The sequence below is a fragment of the Parambassis ranga genome, chromosome 7 (genome assembly GCF_900634625.1).
Source record: "Parambassis ranga chromosome 7, fParRan2.1, whole genome shotgun sequence".
Taxonomy (NCBI): domain Eukaryota; kingdom Metazoa; phylum Chordata; class Actinopteri; family Ambassidae; genus Parambassis; species Parambassis ranga.
The window spans coordinates 19,180,730-19,195,041 of NC_041028.1; the positions used below are offsets into that span (position 1 = coordinate 19,180,730).

The 14,312-nt window shown below is 43.4% G+C and overlaps 1 protein-coding gene across 5 annotated transcripts in view; it reads right to left on the bottom strand.

The window, feature by feature from the left end:
• Positions 1 to 662: 662 nt before the first annotated feature.
• The window catches only part of plch2a (phospholipase C, eta 2a), a 153,391-nt gene continuing 139,741 nt past the window's right edge, over positions 663 to 14,312 (bottom strand). For 2 of the 5 annotated variants that reach the window (XM_028411033.1, XM_028411034.1), the window contains exons 14-24: positions 13,974 to 14,072; positions 13,771 to 13,871; positions 13,323 to 13,414; positions 12,806 to 12,988; positions 12,535 to 12,642; positions 12,321 to 12,445; positions 11,942 to 12,026; positions 11,163 to 11,309; positions 9,849 to 9,928; positions 6,458 to 6,824; positions 663 to 3,242 (exon numbers count right to left, since the gene is read on the bottom strand). In XM_028411033.1, the coding sequence (XP_028266834.1) occupies positions 1,606 to 3,242; positions 6,458 to 6,824; positions 9,849 to 9,928; positions 11,163 to 11,309; positions 11,942 to 12,026; positions 12,321 to 12,445; positions 12,535 to 12,642; positions 12,806 to 12,988; positions 13,323 to 13,414; positions 13,771 to 13,871; positions 13,974 to 14,072 (3,024 nt within the window). In that variant the 3' untranslated portion in view covers positions 663 to 1,605. Of the gene's footprint in view, positions 3,243 to 4,505; positions 4,535 to 6,457; positions 6,825 to 9,848; positions 9,929 to 11,162; positions 11,310 to 11,941; positions 12,027 to 12,320; positions 12,446 to 12,534; positions 12,643 to 12,805; positions 12,989 to 13,322; positions 13,415 to 13,770; positions 13,872 to 13,973; positions 14,073 to 14,312 lie in introns of all 5 variants that reach the window. The other 3 variants (XM_028411035.1, XM_028411037.1, XM_028411038.1) reach the window with 2 other exon arrangements.

The following is a 14,312-nucleotide window of genomic DNA, read 5'->3' on the forward strand; positions in this document are numbered from 1 at the left end:
AACTTGCTCCTTTTGGAACTCCTTTGTATGTATGTGTATGTGTTGTAACAGTTTCCTTGGGCCACGTTCCAGATGGTACAAACTATGTGGCACATCAGGTGAGCAGGGGTATGCATTGGAATTCAGTGGACATTCTGTGCTGTTCCCTGTGGTAATATTTTTAAGAACTCGCTCAAAACAATGAATTCTTTAGCATATGTTTAAGGTTTTATTCCACACTCTACAAGTCTAAGTAAACAATAGTTGTGTTGCCTCTTGGGTGGCGAGTTATTCTGAAAAGATGTTTTTCTGTCCTTTAATGACTGGTTGAGCTTGTCGTCTCTTGTGCAGACTCTAGTCTTTGTTCTGGAATATTCTCCCTGTCTGCAGGGGGTCTCGAGGATTTTTGCCAGAGAGGTTGGAAAAGGTGATGGATGGTAAACACAGACCCAAGCAGAGCCCATAATTAGTGCAGCCAGAGGCCCCTGCCAGAACAGAGGCCAAAGGCTTTTACAGTTCATGTCAGCTTGTATAAGGCTCACTTTAACTGGTTTGTTAACGACTTGTCTTTGTCTCTTAAGTGAGACAGCTGCAGAGAGAATAGGTACGAATGAGCTCTGAGACATTCAGTAATAACCATTTGAGATTTATTCAGGTCATAATTACACATTGTTGGAGTTACATATTGTCCCTAACATTTCTGCACATGGCAGGGCAAACAATACAGCAGGTCGACAAGTAAACGTGCTCAGATACAGATCATTTGTTTTTGGTGTCACAGACCAATGAGGACACGCTGTCAGACATGATGCTCTTCATCAGAAAAAAAAATGTAGAATATTAACAAATCTTTATATAAATATTTGAGTAAAATAAAAGCACAGCCTCGGGAGAAACGTTACAGTGCATAAAAGACATGCATTCAACAAAGAAAGGGGCTAAAGCTCAGCATGGATCTCAATGCTGTGACATGCCATAGATGAGGGAAGTCAGCAAAATATTGGCAGCTTGGTCAAATTACAATGTAACTACTACACAAAGAATAGACAGGTAATCCTGCATTGTATGAATAATTCCTTTTTCGTTTTTTCAGCCTCAGCTTCTAGCATCAAACTGTACATTATCTTCAATATGAGTCCATGCCATCATCTCAAAATATTGCTAGTGGATGGATGGGCTAGTCTTCGACACAGTTAAAAGTATATCATTCCAGTTCAAGTCAATAAAAACAACGCATGGTTTAAAATTCTGTCCTGTTTTGATCTATTGCTACTGTAATGCTCCAAAAATACTCAACATGAGAGTAATGACGTTCAACATATACAGCATATAAAAACTTTTTACTAAATACATTCTGGCAATTATATAACATTTGGTGCAAACGGATGACAGAGCTGCTTCAGGATTGCACAGGGTTAAAAAAAATGGATCTCGTGTTGTAGAACTGATTCAAGAATGAGCTCAGAGGGACACAGATTTCTGTGACTGTGAGATATTTTGGACTAGTTCTCTGTGAGATATGCAAATGTTTCTTAAAAAAAAAAAAAAAAAAAAAATTTGTAGTGGAGAAGAACTGCACTGTATTCCAAACAAGTTTCTCACACTCAGTTCCAAGATGGCCAGTTCTTAAAGTTTGAGCATGAAAAAGACTTCACTGTTTTCAGAGTTGGGGGAGGACTGGGGCTGTATAGGGGAGGGGGATCCTATTGGGGTGAGTTGACTCAGCAGATCCAGGCTGCTGCAGGGACTCCGAGCCACGCAACAAGCCCCTTCGGGATTCCCCCGCTCCTCAATGGGGCTGGCACTACTTCCACTGCTACCAGTAAGGGTAAAGCTTGCACTCCGGCCCTGAACCAAGCCCTGGAGCCTCAGCCTTTCTTGAGCCTTCTTGGCTCTGTTTGCAATGTAGCGCACCCTACTCTGGCTCCTTGAGGAGGTCCTTCGTACCAGGGTATCATCCACAGGCTCCTCCTGGGTCTCTGGCCTGTTTTCTGGGGCAAAGTCACTAGCAGTGAGGGGCTCCACATCCGTCAGCTTCCGCAGCTGCTCTGTCAGGCTGCTGGGTGAGGGTGACTTTTGTGGGCTGCCCTTCCGGAGCTGATCTCTGGTTGGCCTAACAATGAAACTGCGGCTGATGCTGCGGTACTTGCTGTCAAAGTTGCAGGAGATGTCATCAGAGGTGAGATCACCGAGGCTTTTGGACATGGAAGCTGTAGCTGCCTTGGCTGCAGTGGAAGGGCTTTTGGTTGATGACTGCTTCAGGCCCTCCATGTAGAGCCGGCTCCAAGTGTGTCTCCTCTGAGTCAGTCTGCTGGGTGAATCCACAGAGACGTCCCTGCCTGGCTGCAGTGGGCGGGGCTTCAGCTCGTCATCGTGGCACTGGCTGTGCTGAAGGTTGGGGTTTGATTTGCTCTTACTGACTCGCAGGGCATCGGTGGATGCCAGTGCTGAGTGGCGGCAGCTGACCCAGGGGTCGCAGGTGCTGCTGGCTGTGGGAAGGCTGCTGAGGCTCTTTCTGGCCAGGTTAGGCAGAGAGAGGTCGATGACGGTGTCGCTGGAGGAGATGCTAGAGGAAGAGGACATGCTGTCTCGGTGGCTGCCTGGCTCTAGTTTGCTCCACAGGCGGTCGTTCATGGTAGCATCAGTACAGACCTCTGGTACTGCCTGGCCAGCTAAGGCTGCATCTGCCCGGACGTGACCTTCACTTTTTGTTCGTCTTACTGGTGCGTGTGACGGCAGATGGCCAAACAGTGCTCTCCTGGTCTGGACTGTGTGAGCTGCAGGAGTTCCAGTGGACAATGGAGTAGAGGGAGGCTCCGTTTTGGGGTCAGACCTCAACTCCATTGCATCAGTTTTCTTTTCTGTCCGAGTTTCTTGGTTGATCCTCTGGATTGCTGCATGTTCCTTAAATGAATGAGTGCCTCCGTTGGCCTGGGTGTCTGCGCTGTGGCTGCACTGTGGTGGAACTGTTTTCTCAGCAGGGTGTGGCGGCGGTAAAGAGGTTTTGGAAAAGGCAGAAGGTTTCTTTGTGTCCCCGTTTGCCTTTATAGGACCCTGTACCACCTTATCAGAAGAGACGGATGGTGTAGAGTCTCTGTTTATTGCTGTGGGTGGCGAGTGCAGTGGTGTGGATGAGGACTGGTGTGAAGACAGGCTCTCGTTTGGAGCGGAGGCAGAGCGGGTAAAACAGACTTTCCTGGTGTCTTCTGACTTAAGGGCAAGAAAGGGAGGAGGGGCAGCTGGTCTCTGCACTGTAGAAGAGTCTGTGGAAGAGAGAGCGACAGCAAAAAGATTTAACACTGCCCACTAAGATGAACCGTATAACAAACTTTTAACAAATTCTGGTATATTAATTACTTTTCATATTGTCTTCATCACATTTTGCAGCAAAATGTATCATTCTGTGATTGTTAATAACTCCTGAGTAAATAACAGGAAGACTTGATTTAATTTCCCGCCTCTTTTCTGCTGCACCTGATTAACTGTTGGCAGATTAAGCCAAAGGCTTACTGTGGTCTCTAAAAGGTGAAAAGGTTTAGACTGAATGCTCTTATTAACATTACAAAAATGCAGTTACAAATGTAAGCATAAAATTATTGACATAGAAAAAGAAGTCAAGGATGTGGGGTCCTAATTGTGTCCAGATAAATGCTTCTGTATGCTCTAGAAGGCATGTTAATTGAAGACAGAGAAACTAATAAACGTTTTTTAAAAGTGCTGAAATTTCATATATTTCAATATTGCGCACCCAAAAATGTATACTTTTTCATGTGTTACTTAAAGATAAATATATTACATCAACTGGAAACTTTACAGTGTTTTATTATGCCTATGATTTGACATGTTATTTGCCCAAAAGTTACTGGAAACATTAAAGGATAATTTAATATATATTTATGTATATAAAATCTATTTTGTATTTTGGGCAACTCGCATATTAGACCCACATACAGAGCTATTAATGTCACTCAAAATGACAGAATAACTGACTTTCAACTACACTGGTGCTCACTGTGCCTGCTAGTAATTTGCTTCACCTACAGCAATGCACTGCCAAGTTAACCGATGAGCTCTGGGAAGCAAAAACATGCAAATGCACTATTTACAACAAAATGTATACTGCAGTTTTGGAATAACCATTGTTTAAACAAACACAGGACTTCTAGACTAAGATGGTAAAGAATAGGACAGGCGCAAAATATAATCTGAGCATGAGCACTGGCCCTAGTTATTAACTCTGAAGCTTTACAAGTTTTGTACACATAGTAGACTCTAGACATCGTACACCCACTGATACAGCAAAAGGTGACTGCGTTTTCCACTGGCCCACACTGAGTGTCTGTGGATCTGTAAACACTTCAGTGATGTGAACAAAGCTGGCATGGTGCCCTCACCAGAACATAGATTTCAAACCCCAGCCAATCCCCCAAGGTGTATGACATCACAAGAACAGTGTGGAGAGCAGGCAGGTGAGACAGAAAGAGTGACCGGTGTATTCAAAGGCTGCATGCATTCAGCGACTTTACCTGGCTCTGGTCATCCCCTCAATTCTGCACTAGGAACAGAGAGAGCGTGCAAAAGGGACAGAAAGGAAAAAGGAATTTAGCCAAACAGGAAAGAGAAGGAACAGAGGAGGCAAGGACACAACTTCAGGTCAGAGAAAGCATCTCTTGAACATTAGGTTACCCAAACCCACATGAGCACCAACATTTGTTTTCACTCTCAATAGACAGGCAAGCTGCAAGAAAGACTGTAAGTCATGTGATAATCCTAGGACAAGCACAGTACATACAGTAACTGCCAGCAGATGTTAGCACACATCAGCAACTATCATGATACAACATATTTGTTTCCCCCGCAAGAGTCATTTAGAAGGAAAACCCCCTGACTGCTATCACATGATGGAGGGAGAGGCTGAAGGGAAGTGGGTCTGGGTAGAATAGCAGCTGTGCGGCAGAAACCTGAGGTATGTCATGTGAGGAAAAATGTCTAAAATGTACTGATAACTACTTTATGATTAGATTGGGTAAATGACATTGCTTTAGCAAAGATAGAAATAAGATGCTGCATGTTTGCCTTTTCCTCATTTTGTTATGTGAAAATCATTACACCTGTTTTTACCTTGTTTAGATGTTCCCACATGTGTTGGGCTGGAACTTTGTTTTACCTTTTATTTTGTAATTATGTTGATAGCTGGAGTTGGGTATGGTGGGTCTGAATATGTACATATCTAACCATCACAAGCAGCACAATGACAAGTCCAAACTGAAACTACTGTTTATTGTAGGTTAAAAACTTACCACTTTGCTCATCTGTTGAGCATGTTAGGTGTTTTTAGGAGATAAGCAAAGGCATCAACTTATTTTATTGTATGTTGTAATAAATTATTAAATGAAAGGTCTACAAACTGGAGCTGAACTCTGAATTGGAAAGAAGTGTGGAGGGAGCTTTAGATTTGGCCTTGGGGGCATGTGGGATGACTTCCAGGGGACATTCTGACAGTACATGCTATGACATAGATATGGTGTTAGGATGCTAACTGGGATACTACAGTCTATGGTGCATTTACCGGGTTTTCACTAAGGCTGCCTCAGATGCATCTTACCAGCAAAGAACATGGGGGACTTATGGCGCAGCTCTTCCATTTTCTGGGCAAACAGGGCGTTCATCTCTCGCTGCAGGGTGCCCACAGCCCTCTTGCGGCTGTCGAGGACAGAGCGTGGAGGCAGCATAGGAGGTGACTCCAAGCTGCTCAGACTGCTGAAGCTGTCGCAGCTGCTACTATCGCTGAGTGACAGACCTTCATTTGAGTTGCCATTTGTGAATGGAGCGAGCGCCGAACTGCGAACACTGCCATAGTAGGTGGGCGTTGCCTGCTGCCAACAGAGGTTGGTCCTGCAGTCTGGGGCAACGCTGGGTGCTGGCGTAACAGTGTTGTGGGAGAGCCTGCGAGGAACACTGCAGGACCGTCTCTTCCTGTGTGATGCATCTGGATGGGACCGGATGTGTTGGGCGGCTAAAGTTTGCCTGGCTTTAGATCGGGGCAAAGGGCTAGGTCTGAGGAGAGCCTGGGGTGAGCACTGAAATTGGGCCTCCATGCTTGGCTTTGCTTTGGGAAGGGACTGCAGAGACTCTGGATGGGTAGCGAGGGGCTGGGGGTTGGCATCAGATTCTGGCTGAACTTGTCTTTTGGTTGAGGAGGACTGGTTATTTTTCTCCAGTTTTTCGCCATCTGCCATTTTTAACATGCATCCCTTTCCTTCCTCAACTTGACCCTTTCTGTCAGCCTCTGGACTTTCCTTTGTGCCAATCACACATGTGATGCAGTTGGAGGACATCCCCACCCTTCCTGAGCTGTTAAGTGCAACACGAGCGAACACCCCTGGCTTCATGTCCACTGGCTCATGAAAGCGGAGCCGGCTGGCCCGTTTCAAAGGCTCACTCATGGGTCGTCGCTGAGCAAAAAGTGAGCTCTTACCTTTACCCTCCTCAGGGTGAAAAGCCCCGTTGGTGTCAGGACGGTCCCAGGCGCCCTTGGTTTGGTGCGAATCCCCGTTGCGGTGTTGTGGTGGTGTGAACTGGTGAGAAGTGGCGGCAGAGGCCTTGTCCCTGTCCTCAGACTCTCGCTCCTCACTGGCTGAGCTGTAGTCTTTGGTGTCGATGGCAATCTCTGGGAAGCCCTTCTTGATTTTGGGCTGACCTTTGGTGGGTGCACTGGCTGTGCGGCGCAGGAGGTGGGCACCAAATGGGTGCTTATGGCTGTGATGTACAACAGCATGGCTGTCCAGGGAAGCCTGCTTTGGGTTTCTGTGAAACAGCCCTTTTATGCCGCTGGCTGCTCTGGCCTGAGGAAAAAAAAAACACCAACCCATCAATGTCAAAAAGTAATGATTCACAAGATTTAAGAACATTTTGGGCCATAATGCAGGCGGCATGTATCCACCCTGTATTATTGCATAACACATGGACAGTTTTTGTACAGTGAGCATGCTTAAAACTAAAAACAATCCCAGCGATATACATTTCAACATTTCCCGTAAAAACATGTGTGAATGATCAACCAAAGATCCCACGTGACCATGATCATTCAGCTGTAATCCATGCTGACTAGCTTTGAATTCCACTTGGATTCAAAGACATCTGAGGAGCACCTGCACATTTGTGTAGAAAAGCTTGGGTCTCAGTGTTAAGACATTGGTTAGATAAACTAGCTAGTGGTGGAACCACAAGAGTGGATGGATGACAACTAGAAAACTGCAGCAAACGGTGAAAGCACAACACACAGGCAAGCATATTTTACTTCCTGTACAATACCACACTTACATACAGTCTGTATTAATAGTAGCCTGCAGCTGCTTTGTGTGTAACCCACACGAAACCTGAACTCTTGCCTCAGACTGCACAGACATGGATAGTTTTTTAGGTGATATATGGCATAAGTCAAGTCACAATGACTGATACAATTATGATAAGAACATTTAGACAATGACAGTGATGATAATGAAATCACTTTGACATTTTTTGGCAGACAACATTGGACCAGTGCACACAAATGCCAAACCAACTTAGTGACACATCCATATGGATAATGCAGGAACCTTTGGAGAAACTACCTGTATAATTTTGTGGGTCTAAATTAAAGTTCTGGACTGAGATTACAATGTAATAAAGGTCTCTGGTTTGGGTCAGTATAGATGTGGGCCTTGCAGTACTGCAGACCGATGTAGTGCTGGCACAGCACTTGTTTTTGAAACTGCCAGGAGGATGCAGCCCTGCAGATTTTTCAATCGGTAGTAAAGAAGGAAGCTGTAACACTGCATCTAGCCAAGTCTCATGTTGCAGTTTTTAGGGTCACCAAAAGTACCTTGCCCATAATATATAATATGTTTTTCTTTTTGTTTTTATTTGGCCCCTGAAATAAGCTCCTGAAGGGAAAATCCTAGTAGTGCGGCCTAGTAGTTCCTACAACTAACAGGACAGCAAATCTTCACAAGTTGCTGAAACCACTAATGGTAAAAGTGCCAACCGTTTCACGCTTACAGACTTTTATCAAGAGGGGAGATAAGGGAGGGTGAGAACCTCTTAAACCTTACTGGTGTAGGTCCTGGCACATTAAGTCTAGCTAAGCTAACTGCTCTAATACAATCATACTGTAGTGGGTCTTAGGTATTAGGCAAACACAACTTCAGAGGAACAACAATATATAACTTAATATATTTATCAAAAATAAAAAAAAATGTGTTCAATACCCCTCTTCCTGCTTCTATTGTACTTAAATGTGTGAGCTGCAGCAGGTGCTGCTGATCATCAGGCCTTGATGAATTGATCATCAGCAGGTGTACATACCTCTATAAAAGCAGAGATTTTGACAGTTTGCTGCTCTGGATCATTCAGGTGTAAAAAAATATTATGTTTTGAATGGTCAAAGTCCAGACCTCAGCCAGGTTGAAATACTCTGCTCCCTCTGCTGGGACCTTAGGAGGTCTGTACATAAGTGAATGTCCAAACCCTCAATGAACTGAATCAATGTCGTGAAGAAGAATGAACCAAAATTCCTCCACAATGATGTGACAGACTGATGGAGTCACACAGGATGCCATGACAAGTTACTGCTGATAAAGGTGGGTCTACAAGCTGTTGATTAATGGGGGTATTTTTTCATTTATGCTAAATAAATAGTGGCATATCATCAAAGTTGTTCCTCTGCAGTTGTATTTATCTAATACTATCTTCAATCAGTTGATTGTTAGTATGTTTTTACACAAAAACCATAAAATTATAATAGGAGGTACTAACTTTTAAACCTGACTGTACATGCTACAACTCATCTTGAGATTGAATTAATCGGAGTTTTAGTGCAGTCCCTCCTATACTCCCAGGTATTTCATTCTGGTGCTAACAGATCGATCTTCCAACCAGTGCTACGTCTCCAGTTACCGCAACATTCCTTATCACAAAAAGTGAAAATATTTTGGCTGCATAGTAAGCTGACAATAAAAAGCCCAGGCAAAAACTCTCTGTTTAAAATTCAAGGGTAGAGATGAGGAAAGGAAAAAACAAAAAAAAAAGTTGAGAGAAAAAAATGCTCTTTGTGAACAAACAGACATTTCACTGCAGTCTGGCAGGTTTCCCTAAATCACTGCTCTGTTCTCCATCCAGCTCTGTAGGTTGGTGACATTGGATCTACTTGGGAAGGGTTCAATGAAAAAGCACGCAGGCCCAGCCTTCATAACTCATGAAAAGCATGAGTTGGCCTTATTGTTTTATATTTTGGCTTGCAGCTGGCTGACAAGAGGGGAGTGTGCATGGGGGAGGGTGTCACTTAGGAGGCAGAGAGGGTGGAGCATGTGGCTCATGCAAGATGCCGACTGGGTCTCACTACACCTGAGTTTTGTGTGGCAGCTTCAGGGCTCCTAAAAATTTCCTGCCTCTAAATGGAGCGTTTGGTAAAAGAGCGGTCCACTGAAATCACAAACAGACACAGGAAGAGAGTGAAAATTTAGAGAGGGGGAGGACAAACAAGAGAAAGGATGGCTGGGGTGGGGGTTAAAAGAGAAAAAACAACAGAGAGCACATGGCAACAGCTGAGAAAGAGGAAGTTCAAAGCAAGGACAATGTGAACAACAGAGTCAGTTACAACATGGCTGGAGACAGTTGAGTGTATTGGAACTGAAGGTGTAAGAAAACCACGATTTTGTTTACTTGAGGAGTGTTTTGTGCCTTATTAGCAGCAGCATTTTTAAGCAATAGTAATCATCAGCAAAGCCTGAACAACTCACAAAGGTGATGTAGTCTACTGATGTTAGCACTAAGTAAAGAGACTTGTGAGATGTTCTTAGCTGCCTTCTCCTCCCTCCTTTAGTACTTACCTTACCAGTGATGTCATTCACAGCTACATGAACAAAGATGGAAGCCTCTTCCATCCCTTCCAAGTACACATGGCGATAGCCTGCATGCAGATATATCACAGAGACAGGTACATTATCAGAGTTAAAAAAACACAGAAGCCCGGATTATGGTTTATTTACATCCTGTATTTATAGATCTACATGAAAACAGATGTAGATATTTAGATGTGCCTCCGCCAGCTTAAGGTTACTTGGCTGCCAGCCAACAGGTACCCAACTTTAGCCAGTTTCCACACTCCTCCTTTTCGAGTGTACTGTAAGGTGACACCATGATGGAACTTCTATTGCACCCAGTTTTCACACATGGCTCTACAGAGCACTACACACCAAGATTCCAGTCACCGTGTTTTTGATCTCAAGGATTTCATTCCAGCCAAGGATCTGTCATTGGCCTGTATGGTCTCTGTCATGGTCCAGCCAGCATGAAGCATGAAGTTTCAAATGCATTATAGTCATGTTGGAAATTGTATCGATCAGCAATGAGCTAAAGGCCAATCTGTATAGATATCCATATTTATGTTCATTAAAAACCATTTACTCCATCAGTCAAAATTACAAATTATAAGGGGAGTATATAGATCCCTAGTAATATGGATCGTGTCTAACAGTCAAGTCACAAGATCATTAAATATCCCAATGATGCAAACTATGGTGCCCCACAAGGAAGCATTTTCCATCATTCTGTTCAGTGGTTTGCTGATTAAGCATCTCATCTACGCAGATGTTTGTCTCTCTCTTTCTATCCATCATCTATGTATAGACAATCAAACCAAAAATGTGTATTTTTTTTTTTGCTTTGTTTTTTTACATTTTTTTTGGCTTGGATCAGAGCTCACTAATATTGGGCATGTGCCAATCTAAAAGAGATTCCATGCTGAATCAGCTGCCCAGAGCACATTAACATATTATTAACTGAGACATAATATAAATTTAAAAGTTGTTTCCAGAAACCCCCCTGCTCAGATCTTTAATACGGTTCTGTAGCTAAAAACACACAGCTAGTTCTCAAACACTTCTCCCCACAATATGATATAATACCTAAAAGCCTACTAATCAGTGTAGGATTATATGATTTTACACATTTAGGAGATGATGTTAAACGTCTGACATTAGATCTTCACCTTGGCCTCATATTTTTCGTAGACTCAGACCATTCTGGTTCTAGCGTATATGGAATTATACCACAAGAAAATGCAAGAACACATTTTGGAGGACACAAGTAACATGACACGGGTATCGGCTTCATTGAAAAATAGGTCCTCCACAGTCTCTTACCTGGCATCATGCTGTTAAAGGCAATGGTGCGCTGGCCGATAAAGTCCTGGCCGATGGGGTCATGATCCCACACAAGGAAACGCACCAGGGCCAGCTCCGGCATGTGGACTGTGAACACCAGAGTCTCCTCCCACATTGGGTTGAACCCTACCGGGCAGTCCCAAGAGAGGTCATGAAAAAAGGGAGGGGAATGATATGGAGGGAGAGGGGGAGGGAGTAAAAGGAGGTAAGAGTATAAGAAAATTTGAAGGAGACAGAAAAAAAAATGTGATAAATAAAAAGAAGAAGGTAGGCAAGTACACAGAGGAGAAAGAAAGAGCATGAGGAGGGTGGGGAGAGAGAGAGAGACAGAGACTGAGCTAAGCACTCATCAATTATTCAGAGTTTGTGGGAGAGAGACACCGTGGACTGTGAGGTGCTGCCGTTGCATGTCGCTTCATGCTGACTTCATTAATTATAGATCAGAAGCCATACAGACAGTGAGAGTCACATTGAACCAAAGCAATGCTCCAAGCCCCATATACATACATACATACATTATTCGCAAGGAAAACCACAACAAACCACAGCTTCTCATGCTTCCTGATATCATGTGTGACTCAGGTAAGTATTGAGTAGCAGTCAGTAGTGAGAGTGTCCACAAAAAAGTGGCCTGTAATTTTACAGCTTAAACTGGAGCCTAGTACTGAAACAACGTGATTCAATGACATTTCATTCAAGTACAGAATACACCTGAGCTTGGTTTAAAAAAATAATTTCACAACCAGACACCAACTCACCGTTATCGTCCACCACTCTGGTCTGCTCCTTGCAGCAGTCCACTGGGAGGCCGATGATCTCCACTTCCACAAAGGGATCAATGATCTGACAGAAAGAAGGTGCTTAGCATTAAGATTTTATTTCATACTACATTTTATTTTATTTTTTTTTTATTTTTCTGCTCTGATGCTCTAGAACCGTTCAATGATTGCATTCTATCCCTCCGTTTTAAACAGCAAAATACATATTGGATCAGAGCTTGCCAAAAGAATGAATTTATGACAAAAGAACATCACATGTTGACCGACTGATGACCCAATAAATGTCTATATTAGGGACATATTTGTTGTGTGTTTGTGGCTTGATGAAGAACCCTACAAATGGACAGGTGTGTTTTACCTCTCCTCTGTCTCCCAGCATAGAGTCTTTGGGTTTGGGCAGCTGTTGTCCACTGATGATTTTCAACACCAGCTGTTTCTTCATCTGACCAGGCAGTGGGTCTTCCATGTTGGGGTTAAAGGCACCTGCAAAAGGTGGACAAGAATCAGACATCAAACATTTGCTGACATTCTAAGGATGGTGCAAACAGACCAGATATCATATGGATGCTGACCTTCACACATGCAGGCGGGTTTGAGGATGTAGCCACAGTTGCCATTGCTGTAGAATTTGGCTCTGTTGAGCTGGAGGACACGGCCCTCGGACTGGTAGTTGAGTGCCACTGAAATCACAGCATTTCAATTTACTATTCTCAGCTACTGCAAGAGTAGCAAAAGGCACCACTGACAGCTGCTGACTGGCAGGATTAATAATGTCTGTGGCTGCAGCCACTGACATTCTGAATGTGTATTCTGAATGTTCATAAAGCACACAGTGGCTCGTACCAAGCTGGCAGCCGGCGCTCCAGAAGGGCTGGGGGTTGAAGTTAGAGGAATCCACACGATAAGATGAAGGGTAGATGCGGGAGAGCTGTTGCTGGTTGAACTGAATGAAGGATGTAGCTTTCTGCTGCATCACCTGGTGAGCTTTGGTCTCACTCAGTGACGAGACCTGCCAGCTGCAGTTGGCTACCACAGACAACAGAAAACCAGACTCACAGCTGTTCAATTCAAATGTCTTTATGCAGGGTTCAGCTTACAGGGATGTACAATAACTTATAGTCATGTTCAAAACAGAGTATCCCCACTGTTAATGTTGTTTTTTATGTTTTAACTGCTAATATATTTTAGACTAGACTCGTGTAACACCACAAGAGCTGTACAAAGGTTGTTTCAATTAAAACTGTCACCAAGATATAAATTTGCCTGAACCTTAAATGCCAACTTTCACTGTTATGTGGTTGTGTTAGTAGAGCTTAGGAGTGAGTAAAATTTACAATAGCCAGCCAACAGATCTACTTACCTTGTGCCTCGACGTCATAGAGACCCACAGACCGTGTGTATTTGACCAGATCAGACAGAGCCCTGGACAGCTTCATAGTCTTCTTTTGCTTTCTGTGGTTTCAACAAAGTTCAAAGGTTACACAAGCAGAGTGCAGGTCAAAGAAAGTACAGTATAATTAAAAAACAAATACATTTTATAACAACAACAGCATAAATGGTTATTCAAGACTATTATTCCTACTCCTACAAATTGTCCTAAGTTGGACTGGGGGTTTACTGGGGTCAATACATTTCTCAACCCAGCACAACTGAAAAAAAGGTTCTACTGTGTTTGGTATGTGACACAGGAAAATATAATATTGAGTTTACAGGTCAAAATAATAAATTTGATAAGCTTTGTTATTGTTGTTGTATGAGTTAAATGTATAAAATGCTGTACCAGAGGTGTGTGAGTGTGTCTAACATACTTGCTGTGATGTAACGGGGCCCGGGAGGCGCTACTTGTGCTCTCTTGGTCTGTATCTGTGTCTTCAAAGCTTGAAGTCTTCTTCAACTTGGAGGTCTTTTTCTGCACAAAAAAGCAAACAAATAAGGGCCAACACAATACTGGTAAGTGTCCTTTTCACATCAGGACTCAGGAAATGGGAAGTGATGGGAGAAAAAGGCCAACCTTGCGTTTAGAGAAGCTCCCCATAAAGGACCGGCCAGTGCGCTTGTTGCTGCTGGGATAGGCCTCGTCTGCTGTGTCCGTCCCATCCTCACTTTTACCCTGACAATGATGACAGGAAAAGAATAATTCATGATAAATATGGTGGGCTGGTTTAGCTGGTGAAAAAGGAGCTCAAAGATTTTAATGGGATGTGAAAGATTCTATTTCTGTGTGAAAAAGCCATTTCTATGCTAATGGCCCAAGTATTGAAAATGATGAAGCAGCAGACAAGGCTGAATTGACCTGTAAACGTAAGAGAGCTTTCCCTTAGGAATGTATATTATCTTGCTACTTGCAAAC